This window comes from Temnothorax nylanderi, unplaced genomic scaffold (assembly GCF_030848795.1).
Source record: "Temnothorax nylanderi isolate EJ_2023f unplaced genomic scaffold, tnyl_v1.0 TNYL_tig0318_pilon, whole genome shotgun sequence".
Classification (NCBI taxonomy): domain Eukaryota; kingdom Metazoa; phylum Arthropoda; class Insecta; order Hymenoptera; family Formicidae; genus Temnothorax; species Temnothorax nylanderi.
In genome coordinates, this window is record NW_027249380.1 from 133,287 (window position 1) to 157,944 (window position 24,658).

The window sequence follows — 24,658 nt, forward strand, 5'->3', positions numbered from 1 at the left end:
AATTGTCGTTTGCCGAGATCACGTCTATGTTTCGCGCGCCAGCGTTACGCAAGTGCCTGCAGGGCGTTGTTTTGCACAGGTTGAAAACAGCGTTATTATGAACGAATGTTCAAGGATAGACCGCCAATCTCGCGCGCCTCGTATGTAGCACAGTCCGAACGCGATCCACCGCGAATTCTGGAATCATCGAATGAAAAAAAAAAAAGGAACAATTCGCGCGGTTACACGCGGTTTGTGCAGATAGAACGGAATGATTGCCTTCCGCGAAACAACGATTCATGATTACCGCACTCGGCTATTTTCGGAACGTATAAAATCCAGCAACGCGTAAACTAACTGCATTGCGTTCCGGAATATCATTCTACAGTCAGATCCTTCTCGAGCTGAATGGCTATTCGAAAAATTGCCTATACATTGATTTTGGAGCAATATCTTCTAGCTGTGAGATATTAGAAAATTCAACCTTCATCGATCGAGTCTAAGATTCCTGCCGTGTTAAAACAATGAGCGATGATTCTCAGGAAACAATACAGAAAGATTTCCTTAAAGATTTAGCACAGTGATGAAATCAATTATTTTAAACCGTGCTCAAGAACATCCGCGTCATAAGTAACATGAAGTCATTGGTCGAATTTAATTGATGACTGAATGTCTCTTTTCACATTGCGGCTCTGCTTATGACATAGAAGGGAAATTAATTAACCACAGATTAATTTACGTCGACGCAACGTAAAGTACCCGGTCTGCAAAGCGATGCAGCCTCTCGAGTGCAGCCCTGAATAAACGGCGCGCGATAATACACCGCGTATCCTGGAATTTCACACCAGCCTAAGCAAGCAGAACACAGAGGAAAAGCAACACGTACCTACTGTTGTTCATTTCAAGGTTGGCATCATCGCGCCAGCTAAGATTGCAGTTCCTTCCATCAGCCGATGTTACGCGGCAGAAGGATTATTTGCGTAACAAAGATGACGTGTGTGTAAACGTGCGCGCGCGCAATACTGATGCCGACACCCTCGAGGAACTTTTTCTCGACACAACAATGCGAGGATAATTAACGTCCTGACGTTAATTCGGCCTTCACCCGTTTTCAATCGCGCACCATTGCAATTTGATCGGGTAAACTAGGTCTGACGGTAGCCATCGCGCTCGCCTGCAATTTGCGCGTACTGCGTTACGAACGAGCGGGTTGTGCCGTGTTTACGCGACCGTGATCGCGAAACGTTGGCGGCCGAGTTGAAATGCCGGGTATTCGTTATTGGGTCGATCAAATGAACATCCACGCCAGGCTCTCGTGTAATTTCTAGTTATTAGTTGCTACGTGCCTGTGGGCGCAACTATGGGGCCAGGAAATAGAGACGATGCCAGGAAGAGGCTAGACTGATACACAGTTGATTTGAATTTCATTGATTTTTGTGCGTTCTGCGTTAATTTTATGTTTAACTTTATGCATTCTGATTTTCTTTGCAAAAATATAAAGTTATACTTCCACGCCACGCAGTAAATATGCTTATGATATACGCTCGTATTTGCATCGTGCATTTGAATCTAAGAACAAAGAGCAAATTCTAATAATTGCAAACATATGGCAACCTATCTCAGTATGCCTGTACGTTCGTTTATTCACATTGGGAGCTATTGGGAAAATAAAATCTGTACAAGTTATGTGTATTATAGATTTCGCTTAAGATATTGCCTAAGATAGACAATATCTTCAAATCGGCAACACATTTAGCAATAAATTACGCAATAAAATTAGAATAGAACAATCAGTATGAAATATTTAAAGTAAAAATCTAAAACATAAGTGTCATAGAAAATTTAGATTATTGCGTAGTTTACACGCGATATACGACGCAAGTATATAAGAAAGACCGCAAATACCTAAAGATCGGTGCATGTCACGGTCGACTTAAACGCGAGTTCATTAACTGTTATCGCTGCTAGATGACTGGTATTTCTATATTTAGCAAATCTTCATCAAGGATGACCTATTTAAAGATAACCAATATACTATACTATACACTATATACATACAAATACATTGCCTTCGAATACATCAAGATAAATGTCCCTTCGAGTGCACTATCAGATGTTTTTACATGATTGCTTTACTAAAATCACAGCACGAAAATAGTGATAAAATGCTGGAAATAAATAGATCAAAATTTCTACACGCGAGATAAAGTTAGCATGCCAGTAATTCATTAATAACTTTTTGTGAAAGAATTTTCGTCTTTTTCGTTATATTTAAATTCCAAAGCAAATCACTACAATTCCTCATTCCAAAATTTATTTATAAATTTGTTTTTTAACAGACAAATGCAAAAAATACATATATGTATAGATTTAATAATATGAATTTAAATATTCAATTAAAAATGATGTCAAAAAGTTCTTTGTATCTATCGTAAAAAAGACAAAAGTGGTTCAATGTAATTTAATTAACTTAAATTTTAATATTATATCAACTAGACATCACAGATGCACGCTACGTACGCTATTTAGCTTTAATATTCTACTAGTTCTACCACATTACACTATTAACCCCTTGATGCACAAAACTATCAAAATATGCGACGACAGATGCTCACGAAGTAAGCGCAGTGAGAGAATCAATTAGCATCGCGGAAAAGCGGCAACAATTAAATCTCTTACGTGCCTTTTTCAAGAGCGGATTCGTGATACAAATCTAGAGCATGATAAAATTTGCGTATTGTCTGCACGCGCGCGCGAAATTATCCGATGTAAATGATTTGGTATCTTTATTAAGATCGTAAAAATATAACGATGATGATAGAGACTGACGTAAGATCATTCAAATAAATATCGCACATCACCAGCTAAAATGGATTTCTCATGGCCTTCATTTTTTACCAACCAGCTATAGCGCCTCTCTCTCTCTCTCTCTTTGCCTCTCTCTTTCTCTCTTTTATGCGCGCGTAATAACGGTCTCCATTGATAAATTTCTGAAGCCTGCAGGCTGCAATGACCGACCACAAAAACAAGCAGTACATACAAACGCTGTGCAGAGAATTATTTTTTTCTTTTTCTCTTCTTCATTACAGCTGTTACTTCCTTTTATCAAGGTTTTCTCTTATGGAGTTACTGATCACCATTGAACCAATGAAAACATTGAAAACACAATAGACTGAGAGGGATTTGTATCATATATCCAACGTTAAACATGCGACTACTTAATTTTTGTCCTGCATGTATATTGCAGTGACTCTCTTTCATATCGCGTAAATAAATCTTAAAACTGGAGCACCACATATATTTAATGTTGCTAATATGCTAAGGGCTGGTTGTTCCAGCCTGTTGGTAAACTACCTAATAGTTAAATCATATGTACGTCTTTGTTTATCCTTTACATTGGACAAAGATAGACATATGTGATTTAACTATTAGGTAGCTTACCAATAGGTTGGAACAACCGGCCCTAAGTAGTGTAGAGATGTGAACGAGAATTTAATATATGTCCTCGTTATTAAAAGAAACAAAAAGCATATGAATCTTTTTTCTTTTCTTCTTTTTTTAAATAATGCGTTATATTATTTACATATCTCCAAAAAGAGAAATAATTTATTGATAGATTTTTTTGATTTAGACAAATTTTGATGTTCTTTTGTAGAGAAAATTAGTAGTATTTTTCTTCTTTTAATATTATATTTTTTATTAAAATTATATTTTTGTAATATAAGTTCTTAAGTAGCGAGTTGCTTTGAAAAGAATATTTCACTTCATAAAGACTGTCGCCAAAAAGTCGAAAATACATCAAACATATCTTGGAACATATACTACGATTTGTAAAATATGATTTATCATAAATAAGCGGACAATTAGAGTCTATATCATTATATGCGAAAAAAAGGCGAATTTAATGTGGTACATAACGTGAAATGAATTATTACATGGTCGATATAATCGTCAAATAACAGATGGAAATTGAAGTTGCTATTTGCGATGGCTTGAAATAGTAAAAAAGCATGTCTGCAGAGCATTTTATTTTTCAGCAATTTAGTCGAGTTTGCTGGATAGGAATTCGCCGAGCGTAACGAATTACGTGATTTTTCAGGGACGGCGCGACTAGCGATACGAGTGAAAGCGGAACACGCATGCATGTGAGTTAACGTGCAAAGAAGTGTCACAAGTGAAATCCCTCTCCACATCAGCTCGGATCGTTTCGTCGATTGCTATATTTCCTTCGAATATAGCAATCTGAATCGTTCGATATACCGTGCGTATACCAAAGGTTCCGGAATGGCCAATTATTTCAGAAAGTATTGATTTATTGGAAAAATGTTTCAGATAAAAGTTGGAAGATTCAAAGAGGGCCAATAGACGATCTTATTGTATTTTAGGTCTAAGGTCCATGTCGGGCCCAGGAGCTTTTGGTACGCACGGTATAATATTTCACTGAATTAGCATTAGTTACATTTGATGATCAAAAAATAATTGCTTCTAATTGCTTGGTTTAAATTTAGGAAAATTATTGACAACTTGAAGTTTAGTACTAAACATTTTTAGCACTCTTTTTCCAGTTACGATACAATTATAGGACACGTTATAGAATAGTTCTGAATAAGAAATATCATTTTTCATTATATTCTTCGTAAAGGAACGGCAATTTCCAAATGGCTTTTTGAAAAAATTATACGCTCTGATTTCATCTAAATCTAAACTATAAAATATACAGCGAGTAATATTGAAAGTTTTATGATATGAATAGACCTTCACAGCAATGACTATTGAGACTTGAAAGAAAAGTTGATTAAAATTGGAAAGGTAAATGTGTAAAATATGAAACAAAAATTCAGTATGTTATATTGATTCGTTACATTTCCTACGAAAGTTTAGCCAAGTTCATCCTTGTCATCCGCATAATCATCAAGTCAAGGTTTACGAAACAGACAACAAGGCACTTTAATCAAATGCAGCCGCTTATCGCACGCGAGCCAAACGCTGTGGAGACTCGTGCTGGGGCCAATGACCACTTCTCGATCAGCTGAGACTAGGTCGCATGTAAATCGTGAAGCAACGGGAGGCGCCTTCTCCCTGCCATTGCCAATTCATTTCTCAGCGGAACGCAACCGGCAAAACTGCGAAGTCGGCCGCTACGACTTCAACATTGACCTCGGTTCTTAGTTGACTGGCCTTACTCTCATTGTCGTTAATTTTTCATTCGTGGGTTATCCTGCGACAATACACAAACTTTGGATTGCGTAAGTTTCAAAGTAATAGACGCAAATTTGTTATACTTATATCTCAATCCTTCTAATAATTTAAATAATTCTGTTTAATAATTGAAATAAATATAAATTCGTAATTCATAAAGTCGTTGTTATTTTTTCTAATTTAATTTGTGTATCGTCTAAGCGCGCCGAGATTTGATTTACATATAACTTTATATATTGGTTTTGTAATTCTCACTGATACCCTCGAATGTACATCATCGGTGAAGAGGAGATTGAAGTGAAGAAGAGATCGAAAATATACCAAATCGTGGCCGGCGAAGGAAACTGTACCTTGCGGTTACGTTTAAATGCCGGGTAAGAAACTCGTTTCGTTGCCGGTCTACTGACACACTGACGCGATGTCGTTTCGTATCGCACGGAACCTTAACTTTCCTTGAGTTCGTAAAGTTGCGCTTTTGAGAGAGAAACGCTCGAGGGCTCTGTATTTTTCGCGGAATAGAAAACGATGTCGCGCTGCCGTAGGAAGGACACGATGCGAAACGAAACGATGTCTCGCCCTACCGCGCACAAGAAAATTAATTTTTTAACATCTCTGAAGAAATATGCGAATGCATATTATGTCCTGGAAAATATTATGACCGACGTGGAACTTCCTCTAGATATGAGTTTCACGGAGCGACGTACGTTTACCTACATATTGTATAATCGGATGCAACAAACTTACTAACACACATTAATAAGTGTATAGTTAAATAAAAAAAATATCCACACCAACTACAGATTTTTAAATGAGTTTTAAATAAAAGGGGAAGAATTTCTGGGGGATAACTGCTCATTGAATTTATAATGAATTTTGGTTATTTCTTTTTATCCTATAATAGTTTTAAAATATTAGATTATGTACAATTTATTATATATTTTAGATTTTTTAAACAAACGCGTTGGGTTCAGATTTGATCTCCAAGTAGCTAAAAATTGGATATGGCGTTACTATTAGTAATTTTGTCTACTCGATTGCAAATTGCAGTATCATTTGCACCGCGTCATGCTCTAACGACTCTAACGTCTCAATCAACTTAATTCTCTATTTTTTTGATCGCCTTGAACGGGACGTGGCGAACGTGTTAAGTAGGACTGCAGTCTGTATAAACGGAGTCACGGCGGAAGAAATATCACGCCACCATCGCTGCTTGCTAATGCAACCAAGTGCATTAGAAACGTGCAGTTTGTCAAGCATCGACGTGCAACCGTAGCGACTCGTCTCGCTTGCGCAACCCATTAACACACACACACACACAAACGTTGAAACACGTACATCACCTGACTATACTTAACTCCTCGCTAGCCGCCTCATCGCTGAAGCAATCGCAAGAAAAGATATAAGCGAGTCATCGCACGTCATAAAAATGGCGCATTTACGATAACGCAATTCACTGTTCTCTGGACATTCGCTTCGTATATGTTTGCATCAGCTGCAAGGCCACATGACTTCCTGAAGAACATTCTAGTTAGTATATCATAGTTCGCTGAATGAAAACAATTTCGACGACTGGATAACTTATGCAACAGGAAAGCCAAACCAAGCCAATTCTCATTTGTATGCATGTGGAACTTAATTGAATATTAAATACACCAATTGGATTATTAAATAGATTACAATTTACGCATCAATAATGTAAATTATTCGTAATGCGTGAAATATAACATATATTTAAAAAAAAATTGGAAAATCTGTTATCTTATATTATCTGAAATAGTTTTCAACTTGGCACATATAGTATCAGTTTTTTTTATATATAAAAAGTCGCCAGAATTATTTATATATTTTGATGACGCGACTTGAGTGACGTGAAAATGAAGGTAATTATTGATGCAATAGGACTTAAATATAACACACCTGACATTTTTTACGACCTAATATATTTATACAAGGATATTTATGAGAGCTATTTACATAACTAGTTTGTCATCACGCATTTATAATTTTGGTCAAAAGTAAAAAAAAATTCTTTAATAAACTGTGATAGATCAAACCAATCGACACAAATTTTCATGTATAAAATTAATTAACGTAATAAGTCGTATAGTTTTTTATCTGCAAATATATTTAAATATTAAATTTAATACCAATTATTATAATATTTTGTTTTAATTTATACTTCTTTTAATTGACTAATTCGATATATTACATTTTGAAATTATTATAAATCTCTCGTGAAGTAAAATTTAATTTATAAAAAAAGTAGGTATTCCAATTTAATTAATTGAGCTATTGGAAATTAATTGGAGCATTAAATAAACGAAATTTCACTATGCAAGTAATAGTCTTTATATTAGGTATACATTATGTATGTGGAATTTCTATTTTTACGCTTAAATGTCCATAAGCTTAAAAAATTTTGAGAAATATCGTGATATGTAATAATTTTATAATAAAATTTTCAGAAATTGATAATAATAATAATAATAAAGGTATTTTTCCTAAATCGTTATTAAAATTTACAGTACGTAGCCATGGTAGATTTTGCGAAATTCGCAAGATTTTATTTTGTATTAGCTGAACGCGCGCATTTTCCATTTCAATCCGCAAAGGGCTCATTAGAAAGATCTCAGATAAGCGACGGTGCCGTCGACGACTCCTCAAAGGAAGATTTCTGATTCCACGGGACAATCTGACGCGGCAGAAACATTGACAAAGGATTCTGTTACACGGCGATACCTCCTCTCGTTTTCTTGCCGTATCCTTCTTACCTGCTTTGCCGTGACTCGACGGGTTTCATTACGTAACTTCCCGCGTGCCTGCATATAAGGAAGTCAAGGATGTTTGAAAGTGTGTTCGTTATTGTATTCTCCTCCCTCGGAATTCCACGCACAATTCTCATCTGAGCTTTCCGCCTCGCCTGCGACACCTGTTATCGATTATTTCAAATCGATGCACCGAGCTACATTACTGACGTTCCAATTTTATGCCTAATGAAGATCCTTATCCAGATTGAATGTCGCGGAAATTTATACAGATCCAAAACTGTCATGCTTTTCATTATTTCTAATCTTTTTATATTGCTTATAAATGTTAAAAGTATTAACTTTCAACAAATATTGGAGCATTTCTTATCATGATTGAATGAAATTTTCTATATTAAGCATCTCGATTTCTTTTTCTGCTTCAATACTTTTCTTGATTTTTATAACATCTTACCAATAACTTCCTCATCAAAAGAACTGCATGATAGCCATGCCTATTGAGTTTTATTAGTCGAAGATACTCGCATTGCTGCAACCCGATATCGCTTGCGTTGATGTACACAACGCTATCATTTTTCAACGTGGAGTTTGTTATTGTGAGACGTGTGTGCTTACGTTAGATGAGGTATCCGTGATATTGACGAAGGAAGACTCTGATTTAGTCACGGCGAAACTGCTATTTTATTTTATCCAAGTACTGAATTTTAATATAAATATTGGATATAATATAATTTTTCAATCATAAGTAATTCATTGGTCGATCATAATAATACCTATTATTTTTCTGATAAAAAATTGTTAAAACCTCTTGAAAAAATAGCTGGATATTAGATATTAACACTGGATACTAAATATTAAGACTAGATCGCAAACGGACCATATAGTTATGCAATTTTAGAATTTACTTTTGACATACGGACGATACCAAAAAGTACTTGGTAAGAATATCAGAGACATTCTTTCGAGTCAGAGTTTCAAAATGTCGAAGCTATGCTCGACGAATGAAGCACATACGAAGCAGCAGCGAATCACTTGGAAAAGTCACGTCGTCACACTACCATCTTATTTGGATAACGGATATGCCCGTCGCATCTTGATTAGCACCTTGCGAAATGCGTTAAATATTTTTACCTTGCGGACGTGTAACGGACATGCGATAAGAATACTTATACGCAGCAGTATTCTTCCTTTCGCGGCTCTGTCCACGCGGAAAAAGCCGAAGACGAATTTAGCGGGCTGCGCAAAAAAATAGGAGGATCATTAGTTGCCATGCAAAACCGTTGAAACCGGTAATGATGCGGATGACCCGTTTGCATTGATTATTCAGAGATATGTGCATAGACAAGCTTACGAAAAATCGTCTACGTATACGTCACTTGACATATCGATAGCGATGAATTCGCGTGAGTTGTCGAACAAACAGCTGAGGTCGAGCTGCACGTCTGCTTGTCTTTGCGAAACAATCGATAGTCGATAGCGAAATTGCATTTGACTCTCTACCTTGTCTCACACATGCCAAAGCTACTTTTCTACGAGTACTTCTGATTGTTCGTTTCCATTTCAGCTACTCAGGAATAAAGTGTAGTACAAGACATACAATGCTATTAAAATAATTCAATAATTAAATTTATGACGGTGGGCTATATGAAAGTATTTCTTTCTGAAGCACAAAAGCTCTTTGATTACACTTTCGCTTGTTTTTAAAATGTTGATAATGTTCAATGGGTACATACATGTTTTGTGTTATGAGAAATTCAAAATGTATTAATATAGCAGAGATTGAAATGAAAGATTCATTACTGTACAGCAGTTGTCGAGTTACGATATATTGTATCCCGTTTCGCATTGTACACAAAACTTCATGCGATTTCAATTTCTCAGTCCTTTGACTGACTAAGCGGCATTATAGGACATTATTATAATTTGCGACTGTTTCAAGGATGCTTGCATGTTTGTAATATCAATGCTTTAAGAACTAGGACAATAATGTCGTTTGACTTGGAAATCAAAGAAAGGAAATATTATACCGCAAAAATGTAGGTTACGTCGTTACGAAACCGGAGTACGTATATCCTTTCTATCATTTTTTTTGTGTGTTAATATAATTAAGCGTGACTTTCAAGAGGATAGTTTAAAGATAAAAAAAAATTTTACGCTTCTTATCTCGCGCATACATTACGCGCACAATTATATTCCATTATATGGACTGGTAATTCCCGCAAATGGAAATTGTAGATACTATCGAGGTGAAACGTCAAAAAATGGCAAGTGGGTTATAGGACGTGCTTGAAAGGCGAATGATTAAACTTTTACGTGCTATTTTTCGCGCTCATATATCGCGGTGTATGTGCGGAAAGCAGCGTGAATTCCTTGGACGATAGCGCACGAATAACGTGTCGACAAATCACCGTAAATTATCTTCATCGCCGGGCAAGTCGTAAAGCGCTTCTGCTCGTGCAAAATCTATTGTCGAGTAAACGCGCTTGACGAGAACGCCCACGTGTCTGAAAACTGCAAGAAATGGAAACTGCCTGAAGAATAAAATGCCCTGTTCCTCGTGACGCACGTACGCTTGATGCTTGACGTTAAAATCATTACGTGTGATTTATGAATCCTGAAAACGTCTAACCGATCCGAAAATTGATCAAATCCTTCTTTTAAGTCCGTTCTTTAACTTGCCAATACATTGGCAAATTAATATCCGTAACTTGAAGCAAGAATTATATTATAGTTTGGAAAAATGGATAATTAGCAGATAGAACAAATTAATAACGAGACACATATTGTTTACTTCATATAAATTTATCAGAAGTGTAAATAATACGTATAGTATTCCAAGCACACTCGCTCCAAACTAATGACACAAAAGAGCAAAACAAAATGTAATCCGAGACGTAATCTGATATTAAGTAGTTATTAAAGGTGGTACAGAAGATAAATGTACATGTCGGAATATGGTTTGCCAAATTAAACAACGCTACGTTCTAAGATTTAAAAACTATATTACTTGGCACAAAAAATTTATATACTTCATAAAGTCACAAATAATTGCGAATAATTGCATCAAGGTATTACACTTAGATGTTACATTTTGGTTTTCCTATGTCAAGTTTCAAGATTTGGTTTATGGATCAAATTGTGGAATTACTGTACCCAAGTATTGAAATAATGCGTATTATTTCGATAATCAAGTTAAGCATGAGCAAGCGAGTATGTGCATGTAGTCGATCAAGTCTAATGAACGTGACCTTCTGATCGTATTATGCGCGCGAAATCTATGGAATGAGTAACCTCGTTTTAACCGCGACGCGATCAGTAATGCAGCCGCTTTGCAATAATTGCTTTATGAGAATGTTGTAAACACACTTTCGCTCTTGCCAAACCCACGACCATTGTTCTAAGCACTTCTGTTAATATATCCCCATGACTGCCTAACAATGTTATTGTCTTTAAAAAAAATTGAAAAAAAAGAAAAAATTTTTAATCACTAATTTTCCGCCAACAATCAAATAATTAGTATTTGTAGAAAATTTTGTGTCAAAATTTCAAAATTTCAAAGTTATTATTGAAGTAAAGGAAATTTAATCTTATGTAGAATGTTTAGTTTATCTCAACAGATTGATAATAACAGATTTTTGGACTATTTTTAAATCGATTTTTTCTAATGTTCTTGGCTATCTATATGCTATTTACTCAGCTTACTTTCTCTCTCCACATCTCTCTCCCCCCTCTCTCTCATTTATTAAACTTATTTATTGAACAGTATTTTGAAATTAAAGATAGTTTGTAGCAATAATGAATAATTATTTGTCTAAAACTGAAAAACAAAAAAAGGAGGAACAAAGTTAAGCTTCTCTTTACGTTTATTATTACATAGATTGGACGATTGATTTATGCAAAAAAAATATGGTCGCGTTACACATGGGTACGGGCCATATGTAGTACGAGCTATTAAAGGGTTCAAATGTCAGCGATGAATGTTGCCAGTTACGATCAGCCGAAAATAGTCTGCGAGAGAGGATCCCTTCGGACGTCTTGGGGAGACGCGGATATTGACTGGCGGCGCACTGACATGCACGTACACGTCCAATGCAGTCGGGGGATACCTTTATTTTATTAATAGTGATGGCTCAAGCGCGGTACACGCAACGCGGTCATGTATATTTATGCAGGTACGTACGTACTTATTCATTTTCCTCGACGGTTCACAAATCGCCTCTGATTATTCATAACGTCACCGACTTTGACGGACCGCCGGTGTCACCTTCCGAGCCTCATTCGTTCCCGAATCGATAAATTGATTTTTCGTCAGCGCATTTCGAACGAATTATCATCGCAAATGAAAGCGGTCATTGCCGCTTTTCTGCGGATAATTATTATCGAAGGGGGAAGCGACTCGAGATAAACGATTATTACATTCCCGGACTTGTCACATGGGCTTGTCGGGCTGCATTAACTATGCATGAACTTCGCGTGAGATGTTGCTTATGCTAAACATGTTTACATACCTGTTATCGTAATAACTATTTTATCACGATACTGATAAGATATTGAAAACATTAGTTGTACCTAGATAATTCGCTAATCTTGAGATTAGTCGATAACCCTACATACGCATTCTAAAAAGAAATTTATCTTATAAAAATATACCTATCTATCTTCAAGTTAAAATTTAAAATTTATTTAGGATCTAGACGACAGTATCTCTTTTTCTGTCCCATGCAAATCAATATATGATAACGACATACCATCGGAACCAAAAAAGATAAAAAGTAGATAATCTAAGCGATACTAGAGGTAGCTATCGATAAAATGAATTCTTTCTTTACAAGTGACACATATCTATGTATTCGGAAACTTTCAATTTCAAAATAAGTAAGATATATTATGCAAGAAGATAAACGTATTTTGCTATACATATATCTTCTTGCTCATGGAGAGAAGCACGTCGGTACTTCGATTTAAATGTAATTTAAATACAAAGGTTAAGTAAGAAGCTTGTGCTTTAATCAATGTTTCACGGCCTCTTTCACAATGAATTCCTCACAGTGGTATCTTTACAGGGTTACACCTACTTGGCACGATCCTTACAAGGTTATTATTATATAGATTAGAGGGGAGAAGAGCAAATTATAAGCACACATTAGGGAAACGGGGGGTAGCCCCGGACATTATTGAAATTCAAGTATACCGAGTATCTATGGCCATTGTTTAAACATTCTAATATGCCCTTCTGCGTATCTCGACATGTGCAGAATGTTTAAACAATGGCCATAGATACGCGGTATACTTGAATTTTAATAATGTCCGTGGCTACCCCCCGTTCCCCTATATAATGTAGATCACGTTTAATTATAAAAAATTCGGAGCATGTGGTCATGTTCGAGAATCTTACAAAAACTAACAAATCCTTTTTTATCTAATCACAGAATGAACGGTTGTCTACGAGGATAGAACCACGTTCATATATGACTGAAATAAATCAAGTAAAAAATTTCCGTTTTTAAATTCAAATAATAAGTATATCATTTTAATTCTAATCACATCATATAATTATTCTTAAGTTAATATTTCATTTTCTTTTTGCTTGTTTATTACATTTACGCTGAAAGTATCTTTCTCGTTCTAAAATTCGATGCATTATATTCAACGTAAATACAAATTATTTTCAATTGAATTTGAAGTTCCATCTGTAATTCTGGTTACATATTTTGAGTTATATTTGCATGAGCCGAAACTTATTTACCGAATATGAACGTCATACAAATGACGTTATATTGTTACAGATTTAAAAAGTTCAGTAAATACGTTTGGTATTAAAGTACAAAATATCGAGGCCTTTGGCCTCGTGCAGATGACAAAGAAGCGGCTCTTTCACAATTGCTCTCGTGACTAATCCTACAGAACAATTATTCGCGCAGAGCTGTGTTATCTGGGATATTGATAAGTCAGTACCTGGAACGGAATAAGGTGCGGTTTGCGGCTGTGGCGCCCAATAAGCCTGGCTGATAGCAGGATAATGAGTTTTGGGAGGACCGATGTTGGTACCGGTGCCATACCGGTGTTTCTGGCTCTTCATCGCCATCACGTATCACTTCCGGTTTCTTCGTCGTCCTCCTCGAAGAGTTTCCACCTCGCCGACGTTCCTCGCTTCACTCTCTGGATACACCGTCAGACTATCGTCATGACACACAACCAAGTTTTCCACTCCTTAGATCCCACGATTTTTCATACACGGTAATCGCGGTCAGTTCGACCAATAATAAATTCAACTTATTTTCACGACACGAAAGAATGCAAGGACATTACGCTGCATTGGTCGGTATCGAAATCCTCGCGGTTTCCGGATCAAATCGAAAGACACGAATGCGAGACCGAAAACGCAACACGTGCTTGTCCCTCTTTGATGCGTATCCGTCTTCGGTAATTGCTCCTTCTGAGCTACCGATCATTACTGGATCATTATGTAACCGACTACCATCCGGAAGTTATGCAATCCCGATATACGCGACAATCAAGATAACAATAACCGAGAGTAACAATAGTAGACGCTATAGATGATGCAGCGGCGGCCTGCTCCAGCGATTTCTATCAGCGCCTGCGGTTCGAAATCGGAGCTTCACATTTTATTCACTTTAACGAGCACTACGACGATTCTTGACGGAACAGGTGGCTTTGCTATCACAGAAGGTACTATGCGTGATTGCAATAAGCGACGACACAATAACGGCGAAGTAATAGTCAAGAATAATGATGATGTATAAATTCCGTACGGCAGTCGGAGTCGCTCGATGAAGACCTCACTGTGTCATCTTCACGTCGCACGAGCTATAATTCATTGTGATACGACCTGGTCCCAGTGGTCCCTCTCGTATCGCGATGGGCATCCACTCGCCGACAGTTGCTCGCGGACAGCGGCGTCGCGCCGGCGGAAATTCTCTCGCTGGCACTCGAAAATAGCCGCACCGCCTTTCCCGGAAGGCTCTTTCCGCGCTCTCTCGTGCTCCTTTATTATTAATAACGTAATACCGCCGTGCATACCGCCGTATTCGCGTACGTACACACGCGCCGCGCGCCTTTTCTGCCTCACCGAGAGACCGCTCACCGAGAGGCGACGTCGCAACTGTGCGGTGTGTGCGCGCGTCGGTCACACGTGGCTGCACCGCGTGTATACGGATCCCCCCCACCACCACCACCACCTCGCGTCACCCCCTGCGTATCGACTACTTCGCCGCGTGTGTTCAACCCCTCGCGGTGACGATTCCCGCGACCTTTGCGCGCGACCGGGTTCTCTCCGCGAGGAAAACGGAAACACCGTTACACCGAGCGACCGCGTCCGTCGTCTCTCGGCCGGTCCGCGCGGTCCGTGCACTCTTGCTCGTCGTCGTCGACTCGCCGACTCCGCCGACTCGGCGCACTCAACAAGTGAGAGAACCGGCGCTGCCGACTCTTGAGGCACGGCCTCGTACACCGCCATCCGCACCGCCACCGCTCGTCACCTCCTCACCGCCGCTCGCCGCTCGCCGCCGCCGCCGCCGCTGCCGCGCGGCGTACACTCGTGACTCCTACCTATTCGCTCGCCGCGAACACTCCCTCGGAGCTAGCTCCTCGTGGTGTTTTCATTTCTAGCTCGTAGCCGCCTCCTCCTGCGTGTATATGTGAGTACGGTTGCACGAGCGCTGTCGCTGATCCCCTTCTGCCTCCCACGCGTCTGGCATCGACTTCGAAAGTGCGCGTGTTCTTCTCTCTCTCTTTCTTGCGCTTGTATACATCTTAGTCAGACCTGTCGGACTACTGAGCGCCGAGTCAGCTTATGTGTGTTTACGGACGATGATCAATAATTCCTGATCTATCGGCCCCTAATTGATATTCCCATAATGTTCAGTTTATATTTGTTTTGATATTCGTGGCAGATGTTTATCGACGAGACTTTCCTGCTTATTGTGAATACTGTTTTGATAATTAATTGGACATTTGTTGACAGCAGTTTGACAACAACAATAAACTTAATCAATTTTTTCTGACGCTCTATTATTTTTATTACTATACTGTATCATCATCAATTATCTACGCTTGATTATTTTACTCTAAGCCCCGACATCAATCCTCGATATGTTATTTTACATATTTCAAGTTTATTATTTAATATTTAAGTAATTTATTCACCGCTGATGAAGACTGACAAGTAAATTCGAAACATTCGGTTATTTATAATGTTCAATCATTTTTTCGTTATTGAATAAATTAATATTTAACATTTAAGTTCATTATATGCTCATCCCTTGGTCTATGAAATTGCTTAAATTTGTTTTTGATCTCTGCTTTCTTATCTGTTCAGAATCTTGGTTTGATACCGAAGCATCGCTTCGGCACAGGTTTGCCTGATGAATATTGCAATGATATCGATCTAATATTCACTTAAACGTTCTCACTTAACGTTTTGACAGCGGCTTTGTATCTGTCTGATATCAGTTCCATAGTCGTTTCATTTCTGTCAGTTCTATATACGACTGAGGTCACCGATTGCTAGGTTTCGATATTAGATTTGCATTCGACTCGATACCAATTCGTTACTAGGCAGCCACACAGTAGTATTGCAGTCGATCCTCGCTTGGTAACTCGGAATTTCCTTGGAACGCACCGGATATCCGCTTTGTATGTTTCATTCGGGTATCTGTTCATAATGATTCAGCGAACCCAATCTATCTCGCTCTCGCTCTCTTTCTCCCTCCCTTTGTCGCAATTCATGCACCGTTTCGTTCCCTTCCGAAGCGCAGCACGCGATTTTCGCAAATGGCAAGCAAAATGAGTAAAGGCTCAGCCAGCCGATCACCAGTGTGACGTATATACACGTAACTATCTTTGGTGTAACGATCTCAAAGTTACACCGAATATAACGATTGTGGAGAGAGGAACTTAATTAACGTTAATCTAACTCCGTGATTGCGCGCTTATTCAACTTTTTGTTCTGGTTTTTAAAGTTAAATTCACAAAGACATAAGTAAATACGTTAAAAGAAATTTCTCATTATTTTCTGCCAAGTATAAGAATTTATATAATATTTACGTAATATTAATTTATATTAATTTTAATATTACATTAGTTTACATTAATAATAAATATAATAATAATAAAAACTAAATGAAATTGCCTAAATTAATAAAACGTCATTTGATTCGAGTAGGTATCACATCAGTTATTCAGGATTGCGAAATAGAGATTGACAGTAGCCTTAAGTGAATTTTTCAACGGTATCGGAACACGAAAATTTAATCGAGAAGGAGCGAGTTCTTTGTACCGGCCTTCGATCCATTCCCTGAAACGAATAACAATTCGACCTCGGTAAAGACACGACCGCAAATTTACGATGCACTCTGTCGTGATGCATCGCAACGAGGCGGAGAAACGCAGCGTCGCGGCTCGCGTGCCCGAAACAATAGTCACGAGAGAGTGCGAGAGCAGCAGCGCGTGCGTTCCGCACGTACGCGTACGCGATGGAAATCACGAGTCAGCCATCAGACGCGGAAACGCGAGAGATCTCGCCCAACGACGAAAATGACGAGTTCGTGATCGGGATCGCCGAAAGAGCGTACTTGAGGTGTCGCGAGGCGTCCCTGGGGAGCACGCGCCGATAATTCGTCCATTCGCAGATGCGTCGACGCGATGCACGTCGAACGACCGTATAGTCACGTCCTATCGGTTCACCGCCGATCGAGTTGCGTGACTCGTCGGCGGTCCTCGCGTAATCCATCAAAGTCCTTGACGCGACAACTTTGATTATCCGGCACGATCATCCGGTCGTGCGATCTGATCACCGCTAACACGATCGTGGTTCTAATACGAGATAATTCATGCGCAAAATAAAGCCAATATATGTTGCAACGTTTGCGAGCAGGCCATTAGCGCATCGCATGAGCAAGTCCATAGTTGATAGTGATCGATAGATTTCAAGATAACGTGGACTATAATTTTGGAAAATTGACACAGTTAGTAGAATGTACTCTAAAGGCATACGCAAATACAATAATTTATGTGGAAACAAGTTCTACAACAAGTCCACTCATCTAATTGTAAGTGCCATTAGATGATACCGCTATTTACATATCATTCTATTTGAAAGCGACGTTTTAAGAATGGAAATGTGGTAAAGATATTGCCTTCATGTACATGTACACATATGGTTAAAAAAAAAGATAATATTTTCAAAATTTAATACTGCAAATGAAAGAAGTTCAAGAAATAAGAGCCATATTCTCCGATTTTTGTCTCTTCAAAATAATTTGATTCCAAATTTGCTATAAGAGATATTACCAAGTTTTAAAATTCCGGAAGACAATTTGTACATATAATTTAATGATAATAAAGATAATCTCAATTTAATTTTTTAAATAATAGCTGAAATATATTACCAAACGCAGGACAATCCTAATTGAGCTGAACATTACGAGCGTTAACGAGATGTACGGAGAATACGACGCTCGTGTCTAATCACTCTTATTCGCGAGAACCCTACGGTCCAACAGTCGCCAAACTTTGATTGCTCACGAACACTGTCGATTATCGTGAGTAATCCCTCGGGGTATTTATTTGTTGCCCGTGGCGGCCGGATAGTCGCTTTGTTGCCGAAGGAAGTTGCACCGTCGTCGAACCCGACGGAACTTTTCCCGAAACTAGCGGAAAACCTAAATTCCGCTCCGCTCCGCTCCGGTAACGAAATAGTTTCTCTCGCCGCCTGTTGGATCATGTTTGGAGTTCACGACCGAAGCCAAAAACCCGCAGACTGACTTTTACCAAATATTTGCCAAACCCGTTCGCGCATTCCGCATACATACAGAAATAAATAAATAAGCCCGTTCGAAATATGCATAACTTTTGTCGCAAAATATTATTTACAAAATACTTCGTACACAATATTTTGGAAAAAAAAAAGAAATAATTATCTGAAGTTAGAGATAATTTGTGTGCAGGAATTGTAGATAAATAGTTTTTATCGTTCAATCTTGATTTTGCCATCATGCAGGTAAAATTTGATTTTTATCGGCTTCCGATTTTTTAACGGTTGTATTAAAATGCGATTTGCGTCTCGTCTTGCGCAACGCAATTCTTAAGGCATATCTCGTGCCAAATATGCGTCAGCGTTACCACGGCGTTTGCAAACAAAGCGAACATGTATGTTGTATGCGTGCAACATAAACAATTGGCTAAACATTGCGGCCAGACGATGCACACTGTTTTTCTTGGTTTTATGCAAAAACACCGATAAATTGTATAACGGGGACGTAACCACCCTGTTTTTAGACGCCACAATATTCCGTAAATTAGTTTCGATTCGCGTTATTTCTGCGCCAGTTCGTGAACTTAATGCATGTGTAAACTCTGCCAAAACTCGTCCACTTTCAGCTATGGATTTGCATTGCTAGTCGCGCTAAAATCAAAAGTCGGTTAACCGAACTCTCCATTCACGATGCGGCAATGTATCTATATATACAATAATGCGTGCTGTGTGTTTCAGGAAAAGAGGAAACAACTAAATTCAAACCAAAAATAATATGTTTTACCATTTTACAACATTCCCGTTTCAAGCTGAAAATAAACGGAATAACGAATCAGTTTCTTTTTAACTTAATATCTAGATTCTAGAATATTTAAATAAGAGAGGAAAGTAAAAAAATTATATTAATTATATACAATAACTATAGAATAAATAAATTAAAATGTGAATAAATAAGTAAAAAAAAATATAGATAAGAATACAATTACATTTAAAATAGTTGTGTATAAGAACACTATTTTCAAAATAAAAATACAAATTTGGAGGCTTATATAAAATGCTATTTCTAGATTAAATAGTAAATTTAGATGATTTTAATGCATATTATTATCTCCGTAAATTTTGAAGATAAAAAAATATACATATATATATATATAGTCATTTAAATCAGAAAATTTTTTAATTTTCCTCAAACATAAATTTTTTTTGTTCCATTAAAAAATTTATTCCTAGTTTTATTCCATATTATTGTCGGCGTTTTCAATTATCAATTAATAAATAATATCATATTATCCAGCTTGTTGCAAATTGAGAACAGTGTGTTATCTTAATTTTGTTTCACTGAGAATATCTTATGTTGAACTAAAAATAGTGGATACGTCGCAATATTCTTTACACGAATATTTCTAGAGGCGACGAGCGTTGAACGATAACTACCGATCCACGAGTGCCACGAGGTCATCGTTGCCATTGACGTTTCATGGATATTTGTGGGCTGCCTCCCTTGAACGACACGATGATGCATTATTTATACGCGCCCGTATATACCACCGTCGTCGTGGTAGTCGTGCTCGTCGTCGTTAACCTGGCACATAATCGATGAGAATCCTCGCGTGCATTGGCGCGTATGCAAGCAACCACGTGTGCCCGCCGACATTTGGAGAAATCTCCTTTGAATTTCTGACGCAGACTTCCTGCGATTCTATCGATCTCGGCTTCCGTCGTTGCAGACGAATATACATACATGAGACCGTCCTAAGAAGAATCGAACGCTCGTTGGTATTCCGTTTTATTTATCGCGAGATACACGCAACATTCAGAATTTTTTAAAAATAAAATAAAAATCTTTTAACGATTTTGATAACTTAAAAAACGATACAACTAGCTGATCTAAATCCATAACCTTTCTTTTTTTATTATTAAAATATATGCATACCTTGTGTGTTGGTTGGACTATAGATTTGGATTTTGGATTTTTTATTATTTAGATTATATAGAATAAAGTCAATTCTTTCCAAAGTATAAAAATAATGTGTCGCAAAAAGTCTTAATGTGTTCTGCATTCGAGATAAAAAATATTGAATTATACATATATGTATATCGTTTGAAATATATATTTAAGTATATGTTAGATATAAATTTAAATATTGAAAACCGAGCGTGATATATTACTGATATTAGTAATATAAAAAAAAATTTTTTAGACTTGCATATTTATAATTTGTAAATTAACAACTTATTTAAATAACAGAAAGTAAATTTTTCCAACATATCTTCCAAGATATATTCGGTTCAATATGTTTCAATAATAAGATAAATAAACTGTATCTGCAAGATTTGCACATATCAAAGATTAATCTTTGATCGCAATAATTATTGCGATCATCAAAAATTTAAATAAACGGTATGCCGTTTCCCAGTAATATAAAATCGCTAAATCTTCTTACATTTACATTTCATTGTAAATGCATTCTTTATTTCCGTTTGCACATCGTATTTCTGGGCTTGCAATAAATCCTTATTTTGTCGCATCAAATGGCTCAGCGAAAATAGAGACGCAAATATCGTAAGCTATAGCAATCGATGCGCGAAATGTCGGCGTTTTGACACAAACAGTATTGGTCGGTGCAATTGCTGCATCTAATTCCCGCTCCGCCCCGCTGAAATGCCAGCGATTTGTGTTTACATGCACGTCGGAGTCAATAGCAATGGCAAATACCATATCTAATATACGTCTATGTATACTTTCTACCTCGTTTCACATTAAACCAATTCCATGACGGTCGCGATATAAACGATACCATTGGGACTTGCCGACATGAATATTAACGTCGGCGATTAATTTCTTGCAAATAGGTCGCATGTCCGGCTAGAGACCATTACAGTCGAACGGGTACCGTCGCTTTGAGCTCCAATTATAAGTGCACACGTAAAAACATTTTTGTCACTGATAATACCTTTCTTATACAACATTATAAGAAAGTTATTCGATTCATATTGAACTTAACATGTGGCTATTTTTTTTTTGAAGAGTTAATATCTCTTTGATTTCTTGTGTCTGTTAAAATACGTTCATTTTCCCATAGATCTTGGCGATACGTATTTCCTCATTGGCTCAAAGAAGATGGAAGACGGTGATGTAATATGTAATCCGTAACCACAGCGTTACGCGGGAGCACGCGTCACGGTAACGAATGCAGTTCCTTCTACGCTTTGTACTTGGCAGCGTTTCACAGTCGTTGAGCCGCGATAAACAGAGGCGTAGACGAGTGTTGGGTTACCGGGATTCCTACCGTGTTACCCGCGTCGCTATTTCCTCCTGGCAACACCTGCTTCATTAGTCCTTCATCTCCAGCATTCTCATCGGTTAACGAAATCCCGGAATCGAGAGATCGTCATTTCGTGCCCGGATTTATGGTCGCTCGATAAAGGAAGATTACGGCTTCGGGCAAGTTTCATGTCGTCGTCGGTCTTCGAAAGGTCGTTAAGGGAAGCTCAAGGGAAACATTGGAATAGCTATTCTGAAGAATAGATTACGTCATGTTTCTCTCTAGACTCGACAAAGATCGCGAGCTTTTATGTTGGTGTAGATTTAATGAAACTAAGAAGATAGAAACCTCGTAAAAGAGATCCAAAGAGTTATGTTTATAAATTTCAAGAATCGTTAACCCTATTAAATTTAAAAAAAAAACTAGAACTTCAAACATCTTGAAAAAAATATTAAAATTCGATAAATAAATATCTAAAAGATTGATCAAAGAAATCTATAATCCTTTAAATCAAGATATTTACATTAAATTAATTTTTTTGTTATACATACTACCATCACAGACGCGCACTATTTAGCGTTTTAATATATATTATACTATTCCTATATAATATTATACATATACTATTACATTACACCAGGCTTATCTAACCGCCAGAAGTGAAGGAGTCACCGATCCCACTTTTACTGCTTCAGATTTTCCCCATTTTTCCTTAACAGCCAATGTAACTAATGTAGCTTGATGACGCACGATTATGTATTGTAAACGTTTTTATTTACGCTTTATAAAGTGGGAGTGCCGAGCCCGAGGGAGAAAGAGCCACGAGTGGCTCGCAGGTTAGACAGGCCTGCATTAAACTATTAAGCCCTTGACACAAAACTATCAAAATATGCAATGACAGATGCTCACGAAGCAAGCGCAGTGAGAGAACCAAATCAGCATCGCGAAAAAGCTTCAATAATGAAACCTCTTAGACGGCTTTTTTAAGAGTAAAAATTAAAAAAAATTTAAAGATTAAAAGAAGTTATAAGATTAAAAAATTCACGGATATATCCAAGTATGTATCTAAAAATTCAAAGATTTTAAGATCTAAAAATTTATTTTAAAAATTAAAGTATATGTTAATACGTTGATTAACGATGTTACTTGACGTTCAAGATTAACCCTGTTACCACACACACATACATGGTTGGAAGTATAATGTCGTTCTTACTAACTGTATAAAGTTGAGGAGTCTATAGCAAACGATGCAAAGAAATTTTTTAGGTATACTCTAATTTCATCATCGTTATCCTTTGCGTCTTCTCTGTTTTATGTCACATCAACATATGTGAGGTAAATGTACAAAGTATGAAACAAAGTTATAAATCTTATAATAAGACTTATAAACTTTGTGGATGTGAACAATTGTTTTAATTTGTCTTCCAGTTGCTTTGTAGCCATATTGTATTGCCAATATTCGTATTCGTATAAGAATAATAGCTAATAAAACTCTCATTCGAATGTGTATTAAACTTATTAGTTCTAAAACTCTTACGTGCATTACGAGTGCAAATTTTACGGCATCGCGGAATTATATCAAGAGTATTATTTATCAGATAAGATTTATATTGATTATTTTTGAGATTCTATATTTCCACAGTGAAGTATTTTCGCAGCACATTAAATGCCAGCTTTGTTAAAATGAATAATAATTCCAAAATGAATATTACGCCGTTAATGCTATGCGTAGTCAATATCCACTGTTTAAATGGTCGATCATTGTCGAGAGAACATATATCCGTCAAGTATAATAAATAAAATCGGTTAATGCTCTTTAGTCAGAAGAGGATTGCGACCGATTACGAGAAATAAAGCTGGTTTGTATGCATTTATTGTATCGGGAAAGATTATTATGTGAAATGAATTTTACATATGCGAAATAATTTGTAACGATTGAAAGCCTGTCTCTGACTAAATCGGGATGTAATATATGCACATGCCGTGCATTAATTCTTTACAAATAAATATATTTCTTCTCATTTTTTTGTTAAAGACTACTTATAGCAAAATAAATATATTGTTGCAAAATATTGTTTAATATATAATATGGATGTATGTTCTGTACACAATGAATCTCAATAGGTACAGGTACTATATTTGAATACTTGTTTTTTGACAGTCAAACGGTTAAAAATCCATTTTCTGAACTTTATTTTACTTCAACTTATACGCAAAATATATGTATATTCTTGATCATAAATTAGTTTTGTGAATATATATGTGTGTGCGGATATAGTTCATCTTACGTTCTGAAACTTTCAAAACATAGCGTAATTTATTAGCAACGTGTAACATGTTTGTCATTCGCTGGACGGCGTACATGGATCTCGTGGTTAGTAATATTTAGTGTCCCGATGAGAGACGATTTTATTATGCAGCAGGCGTTAAACGCGCAGACTGTAATATAACGCGAACGTTGGGAGTAAGTGTTAGTAGACATCGCGATATATAAGTGATTGGCCCGGTTCCAGTCGACTTGCATAGCTCCTCCCTATTTCCTAGGCATCTGTTTTTCTTACGCAGTAGTCACTTGCGAGGTTAGTACGCACATACCCCTTTTGCGAATACATGTCGCATACAATAGAGGCACACCCAATCATTGGTGGGGAAATTTAATTATCAGTGTCGCTTTT

The 24,658-nt window shown here is 37.1% G+C and overlaps 1 protein-coding gene across 12 annotated transcripts in view; it reads right to left on the reverse strand.

Moving 5' to 3' along the window:
• The window catches only part of LOC139781149 (CUGBP Elav-like family member 1-A), a 98,500-nt gene that overhangs the window by 35,826 nt on the left and 38,016 nt on the right, over positions 1 to 24,658 (reverse strand). For 3 of the 12 annotated variants that reach the window (XR_011720438.1, XR_011720439.1, XM_071719974.1), the window contains exon 1: positions 13,899 to 15,467. The exons of 2 other annotated variants lie outside the window; for them this stretch is intronic. Coding sequence is in view for 8 of the 10 variants with exons in the window: in XM_071719974.1 (XP_071576075.1) it covers positions 13,899 to 14,028 (130 nt within the window). In the remaining 2 variants the exon portion in view is untranslated. Of the gene's footprint in view, positions 1 to 13,898; positions 15,477 to 24,658 lie in introns of those variants that run through there. 7 more of the 12 variants (XM_071719979.1, XM_071719975.1, XM_071719978.1 and 4 more) reach the window with 6 other exon arrangements.